This window comes from Macaca nemestrina, chromosome X (assembly GCF_043159975.1).
Source record: "Macaca nemestrina isolate mMacNem1 chromosome X, mMacNem.hap1, whole genome shotgun sequence".
In the NCBI taxonomy this organism is placed as follows: domain Eukaryota; kingdom Metazoa; phylum Chordata; class Mammalia; order Primates; family Cercopithecidae; genus Macaca; species Macaca nemestrina.
The window spans coordinates 135,923,298-135,944,617 of NC_092145.1; the positions used below are offsets into that span (position 1 = coordinate 135,923,298).

Consider the following 21,320-nt stretch of genomic DNA (forward strand, 5'->3'; position numbering starts at 1 on the left):
CTACTAAAAATACAAAAAGTAGCCAAGCATGGTGGCACACACCTGTAGTCACCGCTACTTCGGAGGCTGAGGCAGGAGAATTGCTTGAACCCAGGTGGTGGAGGTTGCAGTGACCTGAGACCGCACCACTGCACTCCTGCCTGGGTGACAAAGTGAGACTCAGTCTCAAAAAAAAAAAAAAAAAAAAAAAAAGCAAATGAAAACCACACTGAAATGCCACTTCTCACATATCAGAGTGGCGAAAATTCAAAAGCTTGAAAACACTCTGTTAGTAAGGCTGTAGGGAAACAGACATTCATACATTGTTCATGAAAGTGTAAAATGTGATAAGTCCTATGAAGAATTAGGCAATAGCTAGTAAAATTTTATGTGTAGTGGGCCGGGCATCGTGGCTCACACCTGTAATCCCAGCACTTTGGGAGGCCGAGGCGGGTGGATCACCTCAGGACAGGATTTTGAGACCAGCCTGGCAAACATGGTGAAACCCCATCTCTACTAAAAATGCAAAAATTAACCGGGTGTTGTGGCGGGCACCTGTAATCTCAGCTACTCAGGAGGCTGAGGCAGAAGAATCACTTGAACCCAGGAGGCAGAGGTTGCAGCGAGTCGAGATCGCGACATCGTACTCCAGCTTAGGCAACAAGAGCAAAACTCCATCTCAAAAAAAAAAATTATGTGAAGCTACTCTTTGAGCCAGCAATCTCACTTCTGGGAATTTTTTCTGAGGAAAACACCATATGCACAGAGTTATTGGATGTGGCATTATAATAGCAAATTACTCAAAATAATCTAAATGTCCTTCCAAGGAAACCATTGAATAAACTATGGTGCAATCCCTATCATGGAATACTATGCAGCTACATAGAAATAAATAATTAAAAGCAAGCTCTCTATGTTCTAATATGGGGTGATTTTCAAGACATCTTGCTACGTGAAAAAAGCAAAGTACAAAACTCCTATAACATTATCTTTTGTTTAAGAAAGAGAAGGGGCTGGACACCGTGGCTCATGCCTGTAATCCCAACACTTTCTGAAGGCAAAGTGGGCAGACTGCTTTAGCCCAGGAGTTTGAGACCAGCCTGGGTAACATGGCGAAACTCTGTCTCTACTAAAAATTCCAAAAATTAGCCGAGCGTGGGAGGACGCGCCTGTAGTCCCGGCTACTCGGGACACTAAGGGAGGAGGATAGCTTAAGCCCAGGAGGCAGAGGCTGCAGTGAGCTGAGATCACACCACTGCACTCCATCCTGAAGGGCAGAGAAAGAATCTGTCTCAAAAAAAAAAAAGAAAGAAAAAGAAATAAAAATATATATACACACCAGCACAGTGGCTCACACCTGTAATTCCAGCACTTTGGGAGACCGAGGCGGGCAGATCACGAGGTCAGGAGTTCGAGACCAGCCTAACCAACATGGTGAAACCCCGTTTCTACTAAAATACAAAAATTAGCCAGGCGTGGTGGTGCATGCCTGTAATCCCAGCTACTCAGGAGGGTGAGGCAGGAGAATCACTTGAACCCGGGAGGCAGAGGTTGCAGTGAGCCAAGAAGGGACCACTGTACTTCAGCCTGGGTGACAGAGCGAGACTCCATCTCAAAAAAAAAAAAAAAACAACAAGAACAACATACACAATTTCACTCCTGGATTAGTACCCTAAAAAATTGAAAGCAGGCATTCAAACAAAAACTAGTACATAAATGTTCATAGTAGCACTACGTACAATAGCCAAAAGGTAGAAACAATCCAAATGTCCATCAACTAATGAATAAACAAAACATAGTACATCCACACAGAATATTATTCAGAAATAAAAAGGAAGTACTGATACATGCTATAACGTACTTGAAAATCTTCTAAGTCAAAGAAGCCAGACACAAAAGATCAAATATTGCATGATTCATTTATATGAAATATAAAATGTCCAGAATACGCAAATCCATAAAGATAGAAAGCAGATTAATGGTTGTCAGGCTCTGGGGGAAGAGAGATTGGGGAGTGACTGCTAATGGATATGGGGCTTCCATTTTGGATGATGAAAATGTTCTGGAACAAGATGATGGTGATGGTTGCAAACACTGTGAATATACTAAATGTCACTCGTGGTAAATTTTATGTTATGCGTATTTTACCATAGTTAAAAAAAAAAGTATTTCCATGGGCCTAATATTGTGAAAAGGTTTGTAAGACATTTGTGAAAATGTGAGACAGGAGATCTGTATCATCTGGAGTACTTTGAAAACAGAATATAATAGTCAAAATGTTTAGTATATAAAATTCAGGTCTTGACAGTGTAGGAACAGAGGAGGTCAACAGAGGTTTGAATAGCAAGGAAGGCTTCATGAGAGGGCTTTAATCTCACCATTGTAGGTTAGTAGGATTTAGACAGAAGGATAAAAAGATGAATACAAGTAAACATTTGAGGTGGAATTCTTCCACAGTTTAGTGTTTCTGTTCTGTTTTATTGCATTTTCCTGCTGATTTTTCTTCATTGGGACTTGGTTGATATTTTTCTCTGTGGTTTTGTTTTGTTTTGTTTTGTCCTGTTACCCAGGCTGGAGTGCAGTAGCACGATCTTGGCTCACTGCAACCTCTGCCTCCCGGGTTGAAGAGATCAAGAGATTCTCCTGCCTCAGCCTCCCAAGTAGCTGGGATTACAGACGCCCACGACCACGTCCGACTAATTTTTCTATTTTTAGTTGAGACAGGGTTTCACCATATTGGCCAGGCTGGTCTTGAACTCCTGACTTCAGGTGATCTGCCCCACCTCAGCCTCCCAAAGTGCTGGGATTACAGACGTGAGCCGCCGCACCCGGCCATTTTTCTGTTTGAAAACATGCCAGGAATTAGATCCACACCATAAAGCTTTGACTTTTTACTTCTAAGCAAAACTCAGTAATTTCTTGTAAGTCTTTAAAGTGTGTTGCAGAAGTCCATTTTCCTTCCTAGGATCTTGTGACCTTTACTGGGCTCCTAGAAAGGGACACTGAAACAGTGGGGACTTGTGGGTGAATGGTGGTGGCAAAGCACGAAATAAAAATTTCTAAGACTAGCTCTTTTCCAGATCAAATCATTCTTTTCACTAACGTATTACTCGGAAGAGATAATATGATGACTATGGAAACACAGAGATGGATTGTTTATTCAACAAAACTACATACTTACTTTGAGTCCACTACCGTGATTAGCACTGAGATTACCAGGACATGAGTCCTTTCTTTGAGAAGCTCACTGTCCAGTCCAACCTCCTAATTTACAGCTGACAAAAACTCAAGTCCACATAGGTAATGGGATTAGTTCAAGATGACACAGACAATTAACAACAGAACCATAACTCTAACATAGGCCTCCTCAGTTCAGGGAAATGAAAGTGGCACATGAGCTCATTCTCTTCTTCATGGACTCACACAAACTAGAAATACACAATTAGCCACACTGCTACCAAATGGTACCAGTGTAGAAAATTTCCACATTATACAGGTTGGCAGAACCAGGAAGATGGTTCACATATTCTAATTTAACTAATAAATGAATGAAGAATAAAGAACATCACACATAGAAAAAATACACATATGTTTATTTTTTGTAATAAACCAGAAACTAAAAGTTACTGATTTTCATTTTTAAAACATATAAATGTTTTACAATATTCAGAAGTAAAATTAAAAGGATTTTTTAAAACTGAAATTTGAATACAAACAAAAAATGAACCTATGTAGTAAATTAATACAACACACACTAAAGAATTACTTTGCTTCTGAACACTATAGTCTGACTACAGACCCTTAGGATATATACCAAGAACAAATAAAACTGTAGAGAAATCATAAACTTTACTTAGAAAGGTTGTTAGTACAGATAATGATTTAGTGATTCTGACATTATTTTGTGTATATTTTAGAAGACATGGGTTTTCATTGAGGGTGAAGGCAGATACAAATATAGAATTGGGAAGATAAAGAATCCAGTGATGTTAGATTTCAACCAATCAAATATATCCGTATGAACTCATGACATATATATAATTTCCTTGTTCTGTTCACTGAAAGGGCCTAGAAGCCATTACACTCCAAGAGCAATGAGCACATCTCCCATATCTGGACACCACTGCCCACTAAAAGGAACCAGGATTCTTGGGAGAAATGGTTGGTTCCACGTCTAGGGTAGGAAGAATACAAACTAAACCAGGAACATCTTATCCTCTTAGCCCAGAGAGCAAGGAAATGCTCAAAGACTGATGGAGCCATGTCAAAAGAACACAGGAGGTGGCTTAAAGGGGTTCTTACCAGCCAAATCTGGGATAATTTGAACATAAAAAGGAAAAATGATAATAATTGCTGCTGAATTATGACAGTAAATCTTTTAGAAATACATGAGTCTGAAGCAATAATTTTTAAAAGAAGAGAAAGGATCAACAATAGATGCTAAAAGCACTAGGTAAAAATTCATGGGGAAATGGAATATACACATGGTCTCAAATTATCACCCCCTATTTTGCATTAATTACAAAAGGGAGGAAAGTAGCTTTACAAGGAAGAAATCTGACAAATATCATCTTAACCAAAAGATCAAACTTAGTATCAACAATAATGGTACAAGTGACATCATATGCCCCTGATATGAACGATTGGAAGGACAGAATTTTATATTGTAGGTCTTAACAAAAACAAAGCATTTATTTATAAATATTTATTGTTGCCAAAATATTTAACCCAAATCTAAGCACAACGAAGCAGTCAGGTAAAACTCAGATTGTGGGACATTCAACAAAACAAACAGCCTGGTCCCTTTAAAAATCAATGTCATGAAAGACAAAAAGAGGCCAAGGCGGCAGGGGGGAGGGGGGCGGGTGTTGCCGTTCTACATTAAAAAAAGACTATAGAGACATGAAAACTAAAATGGATTCTGCATTTTTTAAAATAGCTTTAAAAGATACTATTGGGCTAATTGGGAAACTTTTAATATAGACAATATATTAGATATCATGATAATGTTATTGTGGTTAAGTAGTCAAGTATCCTTACTCTTAGGAGGTCACTGCTGAAGTTCAAAATGTCCACTGAGCAAAAAGTCTCTGTGTATGTGGTTGGAAGGAGAGAGAAAACTAAGGTGCAAAATGTTATTCTGCAAATGAGGATTCAGACAGTAAAGGGCAAGACAGCACAGATGTTAGGCTTTTGGTCACATATTCTTTTGTTACATATTCGTCGCATTTTTTATTTTTAAAATACTGCTTAAAAATGTAAAAACTATTCTCAGCTCGAGAGCCACACAAAAACAGGCATGATTTCCATTTGGGGTAACAAAAATGTTCTAAAATTGATTGTGGTAATGGCTGCACAACTCTGTGACTATATTAAAAGCCACTGAATTGTATACTTTAAATATGCGAATTGTATGGTATGTGAACTATATCTCAATAAAACTTTTTGTCAAAAACTGGTTGTGAGAGGGCCACAGTTTGCTGACCCCAATCTACCACTTGGTAGTAGAAGACTAATTAACAAACTAAACAAAAAAAATATACTGAAGAGAATTTTCAGTATTCTCATTTTACAGGAACTAAATCAGGCTTGTTTACTCAAAAAAAATTGCCAATGATTGTACAGCTAAGACAATCTGACACATTCATCCATATTATTTTAAATTTCAATTAGACAAAGCGAGCTGATTACTCTAGTTCTAAACCTTGTTATTGTGCTATACAACTGGCAAAGAGCTAAAATTCTAAGTACATCACTTCAGTAGGAATTAAAAGAGATCAATTACTGTTGCAGCCCTCAAAATCAGCAAGTTTTAAATGACCATAGGATTGAAAACTTTAAAACAAGTAAAGACCACACTACTTGGATAATAGAGACATGAAACTTCATTTCCTGGTGGTGTTACTGCTTTTTATCTTTAATTTTCCACATAACCATACTTCTCTTCATATTAGAACATATTCCATACCTAATAACAATGGTAGTTAGGTCCTTCTCTCAAACGTAAACTATCAGAGTATCAAGTCATCTCTAATTTTAGAGAATTCTTTAAATCTCAAAACAACATCCTGGAAAACAAAAAGTAGGTACCTTTCTCACCAGCATCAAGGGCATCATCTTCAAGGTCATCATCAAAAATCTCTCGGCCATCTTCCACATAACCAATACCATCTGCAGGGACAAAATTTAATACTGGGATCAAACTTCTAAAAGTGGCCAATAATATTTTAGCCATGACCAAAAAAACCTTTTATACCTGCTCAGATGTTTTCCTGGCCTGTGCTATTTTTAAGTGCAGCAGAATTCTGTTCACACAGGTGTCAGACAATGCACAGCATCCACACAGCAGGTGTGGAGTCAAAACCAAATGATATATATTATACCTAGCTAGGTGACCTCAGGAAACGATTTGGCCCATAGGATCAAAGTCTGCCACAATAGGATGCTTTACAGCAGTTTTACTCTACCAGAAGAATAAAAAGAATCAAGATTACCACAAGTCCAGAGAGAGATATCCCAGTCTACAAGGGAAAACTGGCAATATAGCTGAATCCAATTACAGAAATAGAAACATAAATAGTCACAGGCACAATCTACATGCTCCCTGTGGTCAGCATTCACATGGCCATGAAGTCAGACCCTACCAGTGAGAACCAATGAGCTTTCAGAAGGGGCACAGGACATTAGGACAAGACTTTGTATGGTGCTTTCTCCTGACCAAGTTAATTTTCATACCTAGAACCTCATATATGCCTCACAACAACTCTGGGAGAAGGTAGTTTTCTTATCCCCATGTTACAGATGAAGAATCTGAGGCGCAAAGACATTAAGTGACTTGTCCAAGGTCATAGAATTGGAAAGTAGGAACGATGGATCCTGAACCTGCATTCCTTAATTCCAAGCGCTGTGCATGGGCCCCACAGACAAGGGGCTCCTCCCAATTCTTACACAGCCATTACCTGGAGGATTTATACTACATCCTGAGGTATGTGCCTAGATTCTCCAAAATATCCCCAAATAAACGTCCTGCTATTCTGCTTCCTCATCCTCAAATAATTAAAGGAAAATCCAAACCAAAAGTAAAATCCTAACAGTGCCTTACATTTGCCCAGGCAAAGCAGCAACTCCACCACATGAGTGCGAATCTACAAGAAGCAACTAACACAGTGCCTAGGAAGCAACATCCCCGCCCCCACCCCCACCCCACCTACCATCATCCACAATCCAGTCATCATCCTGGCGTGCCTGAACCAGCTTCGAATACTGTTCTTCATCAACTTCTTCATAAACACCTGTGAAGTCCTCGACCTACCATTATACAAGTTTCAGAAAAAAAGCTTCAAATAGAGTGAAAGTGTTAAACAATTCTGATGAAAAAATTGTCAAATTGAAACTGGAATGGCAGCCTGAAGGAGTAGCTGCAACCAAATCATGAGTTCTGACATTCAACACCACTACAGGGTTTTCCTTAAATAGACATCAATTAACTTAGTATTCCTTTTAGGTGGGTGTTAACATAAGATATTAAATGATTCCATTAGCATAATACACTTGTCATACCATCAATTACTCATCTATTTCATAAAAAACAAACTGAATTATAGCCAATTCTTCATTAGCTGCTTTGGGGATTATTCACTTGTAATTTCTAGACTAGTTTCTCCTACACTTAGCAAACCTGTAAGGCATGCCACTTCCCTCTCCACTAGCTAATGTACGCTCTGCGAATAGACGATAATTTTCACGCTTGTTCAACCAAACAAATATAATTCAAAAGGAAAATCTTCCTCATCCATCCACCTCCAAAAATTAGCAAAACAAATATATTGTATATTCTACAGGCAAAGCAGAAATAGCTTTTGAGTGACCCTGTTTGTATTACCACTGACACCCCACCGTTCTCAGGTCTTGAAACCGCACAAGGACTTAAACGCTGAGCTATTTGAAAGACAAGTTCAGAGAGTGGCAGGTCCTCCAATCACATTGGCTGCCTGACTGCAAAAGGGTCAGAACACCATGAGCTACTGGTATGAGTAAATCAGACAACCTCTGCACAGCTAAAGCAACAAATGAAAGATACACACCACTGCTGCTGCTGCCCATGGGGACAGGCCAGTGACTCTGCAGATGAGACTCTGGTGGGCTGGTTTGCAAAATCTCATAGATACTTATTAAAAATTACCAAAGGCTGGGCACGGTGGCTCACGCCTGTAATCCCAGCACTTTGGGAGGCCCACGTACGTGAATCACCTGAGGTCAGGAGTTCAAGGCCAGCCTGGCCAACACAGTGAAACTCCATCTCTACTAAAAATACAAAAATTAGCCAGGCGTGGTGGCACATATCTGTAGTCCCAGCTACTCAGGAGGCTGAGGAAGGAGAATCGCTTGAACCCGCGAGGCAGAGGTTGCAGTAATGCAGTGAGCTGAGATCATGCCACTGCACTCCAGCCTGGGTAACAGACCGAGTCTCTGTCTCAAAAAAAAAAAAAAAAAAAAAAAAAAAGACCCAATTCTTGGCCAGGCACAGTGGCTCATGCCTGTAATCCCAGCACTTTGGGAGGCCAAGGCGAGCAGATCACTTGAGGTCAGGAGTTCGAGACCAGCCTGGCCAACGTGGTGAAACCCCATCTCTACTAAAAATACAAAAATTAGCCGGACATGGTGGTGGGCACCTGCAATCCCAGTTACTCGGGAGGCTGAGACAAGAGAATCGCTTGAGCCTGGGAGGTGGAGGTTGCAGTGAGCCAAGAACGTGCCACTGCACTCCAGCCTGGGTGAGAGAGCGAGATTTAAAAAAAAATTCTCCCATTCTCTCAAGAGTTCTACCTCAGCCGGGTGTGGTGGCTCACGCCTGTAATCCCAGCACTTTGGGAGGCCAAGGCAGGGGGATCACCTGAAGTCAGGAGTTCCAGGCCAGCCTGACCAACATGGTGAAACCCAGTCTCTACTAAAAATACAAAAATTAGCCAAGCGTGGCGGCGGGTGCCTGTAATCCCAACTACTTGGGAGGCTGAAGCAGGATAATCGCTTGAACCTGGGAAGTGGAGGTTGCAGTGAGCCAAGATAGCGCCATTGCACTCTAGCCTGGGCAACAAGAGCAAAACTCCACCTCAAAAAAAAAAAGAGTTCTACCTTTCTCAAATGGAGTATGGGAGAAACAATTCCATCTGAAGAGTTAATACTCTAGGAAAAAACTTGGACAGAGCTTTTAGAATCTGATGGCCAGAGATGACTGGATTTCTGCCACACCTATAAGGCTTATAATAATTACAGGATTTGGCTGAGTTTTCACCTCCTTTTAGCCTACTCTACAGGAATCACTGGCAAATACTGATTTGGTAACAGAAACAACCTGCCTTACCAAATTAAGTTTTTAACAACACAGATGCAAAACAGTCCAATTAATATTACTATACTGACCAACTTTCTTTTTCAGGGTTGGAGGGGAACTGGCGTGATTATTTTTGTTGGTTGAAGACAGACTGTCTCTTATTTAAGTGATTAACTATATTATCAAGGAGATACCAGAAAACTATTTTTAAATATCATTTTGAGTAAAAAGTCATTTCGACTCAATCTTTAAAAACAACATTACTACTGCTCAGCATGAACTCTTAGAGCCATACAATTAACATCACAGTGTTAAAGGGAAATCAGCCACATTGTGCCAACATCTGAAATGCCCCATGGAACTCCTTTATACAAGTACCTACATTAAAAATGTTTTATTCCTGGGCTCAGTGTGGTGGTTCACGCCTGTAATCCCAGCACTTTGGGAGGCCAAGGCAGGTGGATCATTTGAGGTCAAGAGTTTAAGACCAGCCTGACCAACATGGTGAAACCCTGTCCCTACTAAAAATACAAAAATTAGCCACCCGTGGTGGTGACGCCTGTAATCCCAGCTACTTGGCAGGCTGAAGCAGGAGAATCGCTTGAACCTGGGAGGTGGAAGTTGTAGTGAACCAAGATCATGTTATTGCACTCCAGCCTGGGCAACAGAGCGAGACTGTGTCTCAAAAAAAAAAAAAAAAAAATGCTTTATTCCTGTTTTACTGAAATCCTTTGATCAACCTTTTATGATCTGGTTGCCTCACTTAACTTGAACAAATGGTGACAAATGGCAAATATTCTCTTATTTGATTAACTGGTTAAACATTCATATCCTGAGCCAGACTGCCTGGGTTCAAAAAAGGATCTGTCACTGTGACCTCATTAAACTTTCCGTACCTCAGATATCTCACCTGCAAAATGTTATTAATCATAGTATCTAATTTCATTTGGTTATTGAAAAGATTAAATGAATAAACACATTGGTAAATGCACTTAGAATAATATGTTAGTTCAAAAAGTTATGGTTGTTATTTTCTAGTACTGGTTAATCACTTTCTGGCCATGAGGCAATTAAGATACTCAGGGAGCCCTGAAGATGACACTAGACAATATTTATGCAGATGGTGGCCACTCTGTTTTTTACCTGCAGGCCATAAACAGTGGGTAGAGGAAAACCAAAAGAGCATCACATTCAATCTTATAAGCAGAACACGGCAGAAGTTAAGGTCCACGTCTCCATTGCCACTACCCTTGCAAATGAGATTAGGAAGAACAGTTCTCTCCAAGAAGTAGCACTTAGACTGCTCAATACCTTAAGAGTAAGTAAAAGTACCTCTAAAGGACTGCAAAAAACCAATGGGACTTACCATAGATACGGCATGCTCAATAAGGAGAAATATAGATATGGCTATGTAGTTTCATTTTGGAATTCTAAAATCATCTGTAAAATACCTTATTGGAACTTTAAGGGTTGAGCATTCTCCATGATCTGTAAATCTACCTCATACCCATGCTTGTTCAACACTAATAAATTCCCATTACAAGAAGTTTAAAATATACGAGTATTTCTAATTTGGGGCAAAGGTGACATAAGACTACCTTCAGGCTATGAATTCGATGATGCACAGGAGGAATAAAGAAGAAAAATGGCTACTTACTTCATATTTATACTTCTCACCAGCTTTAGCCTTTTTCAGTCTTTCTAGAGCTTCTTGGCGCCCCTTCTTTGATTTTTTTTCTCGCCGGGCTCGAGAAGCTACAAAACTCCCTGAATCTGACACAGCGGGGAAAAAGAAAAAATTTACAAGAGATGTTACAAAATTGTCAGCCATCTTCCCTCAAACACCAAGGAAAAGTTTCTAGCCAACAATAACATACAATTTTAGTAATAAACAAGTAGATAATGTTTACAATGTAAATAATTCACAAAGCTCATGGCCAAACATACATATCCAAATATACATGACTCGCCAGAAAGTTCCTCTAAGATCCTGTTAAAACAAAGCCACTGTTATTTTTTTCTCCAAAAAGAGGAAAACTCCCAATTCAACTGATATCCTGCAGAGACACTAAACAAGGGAGATATGCTGTTAGCTAATTTATCACCTTTTCATTAGAAATGACCAGTCAGAAGTAATCCAGTGGGTTATAGAAGCACTATTCATTTTGTATTCTATTCTAAAAGGCTTCAAGGAGCATCTACTCTTTGCAAAGTACTAGGCCCTATGAGACACAAAGACAGGCTGGGCGCGGTGGCTCACACCTGTAATCCCAGCACTTTGCGAGGCTGAGGTGGGCAGATCACCTGAGGTCAGGAGTTCAAGACCAGCCTGGCCAACATGGTGAAACCCCGTTTCTACTAAAAATACAAAATTAGCCGGGCATGGTGGTGCGTGCCTGTAACCCCAGCTACTTGGGAGGCTGAGGCAGGAAAAACACTTGAACCTGGGAGGCAGAGTTTGCAGTGAGCTGAGATCGCACCATTGCACTCCAGCCTGGGCAAAAAGAGCGAAACTCCATCTCAAAAAACAAAAAACAAAACAACAACAACAAAAAAAAAAGATAAAAAAGACATGGTCTCTGTACTCACAAAACTTACTATCTAACACAGGAGACAAGTAGCAACTGGCTCTAAACAATATTTAGAGGTAATACATGCCTTAAAAGAGATTCAGACAAAGTACCCAGAAATTCAAAGAAGGAACAGATTGAGGACTGGAGAAATTTAACAAAGATGGCTCTGAAGGGATTACTGATATACCACTTATTTCAAGGCCTCAGTTGGTTATGACACAGGATGCTACTAAAACAACTACAGGGGCTAAAATGGCTTGTCAAAAATTACTGAAATATCAGAGGACTTCAGTGTTTATTCATTCAACTTTTGAATTATTCATGCTCTGGTCATCATAAACTGATCATTACACACACACACTGAAAAAAATTCAGCCAGGCGCAGTGGCTCACACCTGTAATCCCAGCACTTTGGGAGGCTGAGGTGGGTGGATCACCTGAGTGACGTCAGGAGTTTGAGACCAGCCTGACCAACATGGTGAAACCCCATCTCTACTAAAAATACAAAAATTAGCTGGGCGTGGTGGCAGGCACCTGTAATCCCAACTACTTAGGAGGGTGAGGCAGGAGAATCCCTTAAACCCAGGAGGTGGAGGTTGCAGTGAGCCAAGGGTGCACCACTGCACTCCAGCCTGGGTGACAGAGCAAGACTCCGTCTCAAAAAAAAGAAAAAAAAAATCATCCACCGAATTAAAGACTTTCACATACCCACTGATGAATAACTAAGTCAAGCATAACAGTGCTGCCTGTCAACCATGAGTTTAGGCTCAGCATGATTGCCATCTATGTCTGTGAAATTTAGTATTTTATTGTGTTTGGTGCTAATTAATTTATAAAAGGAGCAGGCAAAGAAAAGGAGAAGTATGGATAAGAGGCAGCCTAAAACTCCAACCCCACTAGAATGTTCATAACAACATTAAGCTGCTTGACTAAATGTTTGACTGAAATAGAAGATACAATTTAAAGAACATGCACCAAATGCTGGCAATAAACTGCTGGAGACTATAGCTTAAAGGTGAAGCATAATTAGAGATCTTATTTTTTCTAGCTTTCTAGAAATGGAATCTCTCTTTATAACATCTCACTCTATTGTGTGACTTCCACATTTGACTTTTAAATCCATTTTCAGAAAGACATTAAGTAAAAATTAAGGAATAAAGGTACTTAATGATGACAGTCACAAAAACTTGGATGTCACTCAAATGATTTCAAAAATCATGAACAGGCCTATAGGAAAAGGCTTCGAAGATTACTGAACATGACCCCCGAAAGTGAAAAGCTGGCCTCAGTGTATTCAAGACTCCCTTGAGGCCTGACATCTGTAGGTCTTCAAATGCACTTACTCCACAGGCAACAATGTTCCACTACACAAGCAACAATGTTCCACTACACAGGCAACGCCCCACTACTACACAAGCAACAATGTTCCACTACACCGGGTTTAGGGTACAATTACAAATAACACAGAGCTGCCTGTCCAAAAGAGACCCACAGTCAAGTAAAGCAAAGTACCTGAAATTACCATCACAATATAAACATGGTGCCATAGAAAAGGTAAGAACTCAGTGCTGAGGAAATATACAAAGGAGAGCTGTTAATTTTGCCTGAGAAATCAAGGAAGGTTTCACAGGAGAGGTTTCCAATACAGGCCTAGAAAAAGGAGTCGAATTTCACAATCAGAAAACAAGGTAAAAAGTGGCACAAGCAAAAGAAGAGGCATGAGCCAAATCACAAAGGGATGAAAACGTACAGTGTATTCAGAAACTGAGAGAAGTCAGTGTGCAAGGTAAATTCGACAAGAGAGTGTAGAGTGAGTAGGAGAACCAGATTGGGGAGAAGCAGCACATTCCAGCTCTGCCATTTGCTGAGTGACATGAGAACACGGGTTAACCAGTTAAGCAGCAGACAGGTGTCTTGTTGTTTTAAGCTGCCTAGCATCTGAAACTGTGAAATCCGGCCCCCATCCCTTATAAGTCTTGGTGAGACAACAGAGCCTATGTCCCATTACAGAAGCTGAAAAGGTTGATGCTCTTTTCCAGGCACCCTTGCAGCCTAGGGCATGGGCATATAAAATAGGTTCTATTAGGAACACCTGCTCAGACATTCAATCAGACGCTAGTGTCACAAGGAAAGGGGCATGGGTTTTAAAAGATTCTACAAGTAGCAACAGCTGCAGGAGGATTACAAAACTGACAATAATGTCAGCAATGTCCTAAGGTATGAGCTATAGCATCAAGTACTTGGTCGTGGTTGGCAATGACCTCCTCATTAGCCCATTTTTGAGGCACAATTTCACTCACTGTTCCTGTCTAAATAGCTCCCAGACTGGCTTCTTAGTCCTCCTGGAGTTTCTGTGAACACGATATTCTTCTAACAAATTCTAACCAATCTGCTAGAGTTGGTTCCTGCAGCTTACAAATAAGGGCTCCGACTGATGTAGCGCCTCAGGGTTCACATATGTGAAATGGGGATAATCATGTCTGCTTCAAAAGCTGTTAAGGATTACATGAGGATGCCTATCTTACTTTGCACTTAGCAATATAGGAGCGGCTCATGTAATGTTTCTGTGTGAAGTCAAACACACATCCACATACCCCACACACACCACACCTAAGAGTACCAAGGTCTAGCTTCAGAAGGCAAAAATAAAGCAAAGCCGTTTTCTGCATATGTTTACCATCTGTACTTCATGAAGACAAACCATGTCCAGCCTACCTATCATCATAATGCCAGAGCCTGGCAGAAGGCTTATACCTAGTAGGTATGTAATAAATATTTGCTGAATGAACCAACGAATGAACCACTGTGCCTGCTTTTTTGATCATTAAACTTTCCCTGGCCAGACGCAGTGGCTCACGCCTGTAATCCCAGCACTTTGGGAGGCCAAGGTGGGTGAATCACCTGAGGTCAGGAGTTCGAGACCAGCCTGGCCAACACGGTGAAACCCTGTTTCTACTAAAAATACAAAAAAATTAGCCAGTGTGGTGGCCGGCACCTGTAATCCCAGCTACTCGGGAGGCTGAGGCAGGAGAATTGCTTGAACCCGGGAGGCAGAGGTTGCAGCTAGCTGAGATCTCATCACTGCACTCCAGCCTGGGCAACAAGAGGGAAACTTCGTCTCAAAAAAAAAAAAAAAAAAAAAAATTTCCCTGATTTTTTTTCACATATAGTAACAGCCAGTTATATACCCTTCAACTTTTCACTGCCATTAACAAGGTGCCCTGCCTTCTAACACTGAAGAAAAAAAACAAAGCCTACATTTTCTCTTTTGGAGTGTGTCTCCAATGCTTCACGTAGGTAAGTTAGCAAAAAAAGAATAAGCATGAAAAAATCCAGTTACAAAGGTTTAAATATTTGTTTCAAAATTACCATCTGGAGTACCTCTATCCTCCCCAAAAGCAGACAGACACTAGCTTACAGCAGTCTTTCAGGTAACAGTCTTTCAGTCTGCTCTAAAGGAAAAATTCCAGTCACAAGTCCCCAGCAACTACTTAATCAACACCATGAGTTAAGAGGAGTCTCAAATTGCACAGTATCCACCAAAGTGATTTCCCGATGTTCATAGATGACGTAGTTTTTAGGGTGAAGAAAGGGCCGAGTGGCAAATCACTGATACAGGGCTGCAAAGACTGTTCACATACTCACACCCTACATCCCATCTGTAATCCAGGCAGGTCGACTCTCCAAAATAGTCTTAAAAAACGAACGGCTAGAACAAATTGAAATCTGTGACTCACAACTAGGTGAATGCAAAGGAAGCTGATTAGGAAGCGAGTTCTCATTAATGGTGATGTATCTGAATGACAGGAGAGGTGAAGGTTGAGCTAACAGTGAAGCATCTGATTTTAAGTTAGAAGTTTACTGAAGTCACGCTTTAGTTGAACACCGCTCAAAAATCAGACAAATCTATTTGCATTTTTGTATTCTATTTTTGGAAATAAAAGATACCCCTGACAAACGGAGTGAAATACAGGGGATTTGAAATGCCCTGAACTGATGCCATTTTTTTTTTAAACTTCACCAGGAATGACTAGATTGTGAACACGATTTCTACGCAGCACTTGAAGAACTTTCCAAAGAATCTGAAAGAAAAATTGTTAATGCATAAAGTAGAAACCCATTACCTAAAAATACAAAACGCTTTATTCCCAGATGACAGCACTTAGAGCTTTCTTCCCGCTTAGTTACAATGTATAAAATTTTCCTGGAAGTTCCTACAAAAAGGGGCACAGATCTGTTCTGTTCAAGCCCTCAAGTGGATACTTAGGGTGATCCGAGTGAAATACTTTCGGCCAAGAAAGTGCCCCACGGGGCCAGTCTCAACAAAGTTATACCCAGCACGTGGGTGCAACTCACCAAAGGAAACAGAAACGCAATCGACTGTGGAGACTCTCAGTGGCAGAGGTGAGACAGCCTCCCAAACAAAAATTCCTCCAGGCTCGGGTCTGCCAAGAGCAAACCGCGCCTAAAGGAAGCCCGGTCCGACGCCAGAAGGGCCCCCGCCCGGGACGACCAAGGTCTGCGCCCAAACCAACCCGGGTGTGCACCTCCCTTAGAAAAAAATAATGCAGAGACTCCCTCAGAACCCCCACCGTCGGCAATAATGCCACGGTCCCAACCCGGAGCCCCGCGCGCGGAGTCGTCCCTCACCACTCGCCCCTATCTCACAGCCGTCGCCGTGCACTGGCGCCATGGTCCCGAATCTCCCGATTCCGCGCCAACCAGCCCAAAACTGGCGCGGGGGCCGAGACAGGCGCCAGTGTGAAAGCCAATCAGCGGCTCGGGAGGCTGCGGACTTCCGCCCGGAAGGCCACTGACGTGCCGTGCCGCGCCGCGCCCCGCCCCCGGCCTTCCCGCGGGCGCGCGTTTGGCGCCCTGTGATGACCCCTTAGGGAAAAGCTGGAGCTGAGGGGGAAGCCGGAGGAGAGCAGGAGAAAGAAGCGGTCGGGCGCTGGAAAGGCGCCGCCTGGAAACTGCGCAAGCGCACGCATGCTGATAGGAAAAGATTTGGGCGCGTGGGAGAAGGGGCGCTCTGGTTCTCAGAGCCGATTCTCCCGGAAAAGAGGCGCGGGCGGGCAGGAGAGTGGGCGTGGTTGGATCGTTTTCCCCAGAGCCTAGGAAAGCGACTGCCTCCTGCTGCGCGCTCTGAGTTTTGCTTGATAGTTTGCTTCTCAACAGTCTGGATAGAGTGGCTGTGTGATTAACAACTTAAAGATATATGCTCGATCTTAAACAAATAACCAAAAGTAGCATTACCAATAAATAGCCATCTGACCTCATATGCCTCCTGATGAAATGCGTATGAAAAAGGAACAACTTCGCCTATATCGTCTTCTTGCAAAAAATGTCTAACCTGAATCTAACCATGAAGAAACAATCAGATGTATTCAAAATGTAGGACAATCTACAAAACACCTGACGTGAACTCCAAAACTTCAATGTTACGAAAAACAAAAAGAGCATTCAATTTTTTTGTATGGTACAATGGCTGTAATATATACATCTCATTTTATCTCTTTCCAAAGAGGTATAACATTTTTATTAAATAATGCCTGCCACAAATTTGTATTTTTTCCTACATTACTGCCCACATGCTTATTGATCCCTTCTTCATGTGACAACAATTTTGTAATATTTTCTCCAAAGAGGATATGAAGATAATTCAGTCTGTCCTCTAGCATGGTTGATCAATACTTGTTTCTTAATTTCTGACTGTTTAGAAAATGTCTTTCAGCTTCATAATCATTTAATATCATGTTATGTGATCCTTATGTTGTGATACATCGCATGTAGTAATTTACACTTAGACATAACTTCCTATTTAAAGTACTACGACAGATTTATTTCTACACTTCCCTTTTAAAAACTGATGGAAGTTTTATAGTTTTATTATCAAGTTTTTTCCAACCAGGAGAGAACCATGTTGGCTAGGCATCAATAAGAACCAAATCCTTACCTTAACAATTTTACGGCTGATCCCTTCCCACATGCCCGGTTATAACTCTAGGCATTTCAAACCTCTTTTCTCTTTCACTACCGCTATGGTCCGAATGTTTCTCTCCACATAAAATGTATGCATTGAAACCTAATCAGCAGTGTGGTGGTGTTAGGAGGTAGGGCCTCTGGGAGGTGATTAGGTCATTAGCAGGAACCCTCATGAATAAGATTAGTGCCATCAGAAAAGAGGCTCCAGAGAGCTGCCTTGCCCCTTCTTCCATGTGAGAATAGAGCAAGAAGGCACCATCTATGGACCGGAAAGTGGGCCTACCCCAAACACTGAATCTGCCGGCACCTTGATCTTAAGAATTCCCAGCCTACAGCACTGTGAAAAATAAATTCCTGTTGTTTATTAGCCACCCAGTTTTATGGTATTTCGTTATAGCAGCCTGAACAGACTGAGACAATGACCCACATACTCTGTGGGGAAAGACCTGTCGGACATTTTCTTTTTTTGAGACAGAGTCTCGCTCTGTCACCCAGGCTGGAGTGCAGTGGCACCATCTCAGCTCACTGCAACCTCCACTTCCCAGGTTCAAGCGACTCTCCTGCCTCAGCCTCCCGTGTAGCTGGGATTACAAGCGCCCGCCACCACGCCTGGCTAATTTTTGTATTTTTGGTGGAGATGGAGTTTCACCATGTTGTCCAGGCTGGTCTCAAACTCCTGACCTCAGATGATCCACTTGCCTCAGCCTCCCAAAGTGCTGGGATTACAGGTGTGAGCCACCATGCCAGGCCAGACACTTTCATACCATGATATGACTTCTGGCCCTACACATTCAGTTCAAAACTTCTGGTAAGTCATCACAGTGGGGTAGAAATATTCCTGGAAGCTATTCCTACACCAAGAAGTCTATGAATAACGGCCAGTAGCTGTGGCTCATGCCTGTAATCCCAGCACTTTGGCAGGCCGAAGCGGGCAGATCATGAGGTCAGGAGTTCAAGACCAACCTGACCAATATGAGGAAACGCCGTCTTTACTAAAAATACAAAAATCAGCCAGGTGTGGTGGCACGTGCCTGTAGTCCCAGCTACTCGGGAGGCTGAGGCAGAAGAATTGCTTGAACCCGGGAGGCAGAGGTTGCAGTGAGCCGAGATTGTGCCACTGCACTCCAGCCTGGGTGACAGAGCGAGACTCTGTCTCAAAAAATAAATAAATAAATAAAATTTTTAAAAGTCTGTCAATAACTTAAGTATATATGGCTTAAGTATATATGTGGGTTAAGTGCCTTCGACCCACATAAATAGAAGAAATAAGCCCAAACTAAATGCAACATCAACTCCATTTCCGCATAGTGGAATCCCAAAATGCCTATGCCTATTTCACCGCCACTAGGCAGGAAGGGAAATGTATCAGAGGGACAGTTGAAGGTGCTCAAGAGCTGATTGTTAAATATTCAGGTATTTTGTAATCTGCATGTTAAACTGTTGGTAGCTTGAAATCAGTCATGGTGGGAGTATTTACACCCTGGAAATTGGCAGGTGGTACAAATCAGAGCTTTTTATTTGTTTAAGTTTTACCAGCAAACCACCAAATGGAAAGCAGTCATATCTGATTGCAGCTAAAATGTCTTACTTTGTAGATCTACCATTTGATCCAGCAATCCCACTCCTGGGTATCCACCCAGAGGAAAAGAAGTCATTATACATGATAGATACTTGCATGTGCATGTTTATAGCAGCACAATTCATAATTGCAGATGTATGGAACCGGCCCAAATGCCCATTAATCAACAAGTAGGTTAAAAAATGTGAGATATGTATATGTAGACATATATATATGTGCATATATATATATATTTACACACACACACACACCATGGAATACTACTCAGCCATAAAAAGGAACGAAATAACCACATTTGCAGCAACCTGGATGGAATTGGAGACCATTATTCTAAGTGAAATAACTCAGGAATGGAAAGCCAAACATTGTGTGTTACTCATAAGTGGAAACTAAGCTACAAGTATCCGAAGGCATACGAATGATACAATGGACTCATTGTATCATGAGAATGATACAATGGGGACTCTGGGAAAGGTGAGAAGGACGTGAGGAATAAAAGACTACACATTGGGTACAGTGTATACTGCTCAGGTGATAGGTGCACCAAAATCTCAGAAATCACCACTAAAGAATGTATTCATGTAAACAATTAAGTAATAATATTAATAAAAAGGATTGGAATAGATTAGATGGGAATGAGGGAGGGAGCCAGAGTTGTTTTAGAATAAATGGAGCAAATAAATATGACAAATACTATCTTTAAAAAACAAATAAATAAAATATCTTACTTTTGCAAATTTTTACAAAAACATAAAACCATTGCTAGAACATCTCCCAGAGCCTTGGAAGTGGCCAATATGCAAATGAGAGGCCCTGGAGATTAAGTTTCAGCAGCTTTACTGTAAACCTATCTCTGTTATCTAATCATGCAAAAAAATCATAATTTGTCTTAAACTTGCTCTCTCCTGTCCAGGACCAGTTTTGCAAGTTTAAAGTTTTTTTTTTTTTTTTTTTGTTTTTTAACTTATAAACAAAGTAAAGCAAACTGAGACTGAGATACTATGTTTCACCATCTTCCACCTTTTTATCTGTATATCTCTCTATATATAAATATTATCCATTGCTAATAAGCTTGCGGTGTTGGGGCACAACTCATTTATTACAGGTGGCAGTGTAAGTTGGTACAATCTTTTGGAAAATAATATTGCAATATGTGACAAGTATCGTAAACATACTTGTATCTTTCAACCCTTTATTTCCACAGGTAAAAGTTTAATAAGAAATAATAGAAACAAAAAATGCAAAGACGTTAATGGCTGCTGTTTTTCATTAGCAAAAAGTTGGGACCTAAAAGTCCACATCATAGCAAAGGTTTAATGATGTGACATCAAAAAGATAAAATGATTAGAAAAACTCAAAATATAAAAAATGTTTATGATATTTCAGAAAGTGAAAACCGCAGAGGGCAAAGTGATACATACACACACTTAGTTGCAACAATGTATCAAATAGTTATTTACCTGAAAGCAATATGCAAAATGGAGTATATTTTGCCAGGATGATAGAATTCTACACTCTTTTTGCTTATAATTTATCCTCTTTCATATTATAGTGGAAGGATTAAAGACTCAGGTGGAGTCAGACTTAGGATTTGATTCTTTGACTTCTACTTTTATGTGAATCACCACACTCTCTTCCACAATGGTGGAACTAATTTACAGCCATAAAAAAGAGACCAGGTGCAGTGACTCACGCCTGTAATCCGAACACTTTAGGAGGCCGAATGGGCAGATCACCTGAGGTCAGGAGTTCAAGATCAGCCTGGCCAACATGGCGAAACCCCATCTCTACTAAAAATACAAAAATTAGCCGGGCGTGGTGGTGGGCACCTATAATCCTAGCTACTCAGGAGGCTGAACCAGGATAATCACTT

The 21,320-nt window shown here is 41.0% G+C and overlaps 1 protein-coding gene across 1 annotated transcript in view; it reads right to left on the reverse strand.

Annotated features, from left to right (window-relative positions):
• Positions 1-16,656, reverse strand: part of LOC105478245 (DNA polymerase alpha 1, catalytic subunit) — a 308,053-nt gene extending 291,397 nt beyond the window's left edge. Inside the window, exons 1-4 of the mRNA XM_011735382.2 lie at positions 16,534-16,656; positions 10,968-11,083; positions 7,191-7,287; positions 6,070-6,150 (exon numbers count right to left, since the gene is read on the reverse strand). Coding sequence (XP_011733684.1) covers positions 6,070-6,150; positions 7,191-7,287; positions 10,968-11,083; positions 16,534-16,576 — 337 coding nt within the window. The 5' untranslated portion in view covers positions 16,577-16,656. The remainder of the gene's footprint in view (positions 1-6,069; positions 6,151-7,190; positions 7,288-10,967; positions 11,084-16,533) is intronic.
• Positions 16,657-21,320: the final 4,664 nt, after the last annotated feature.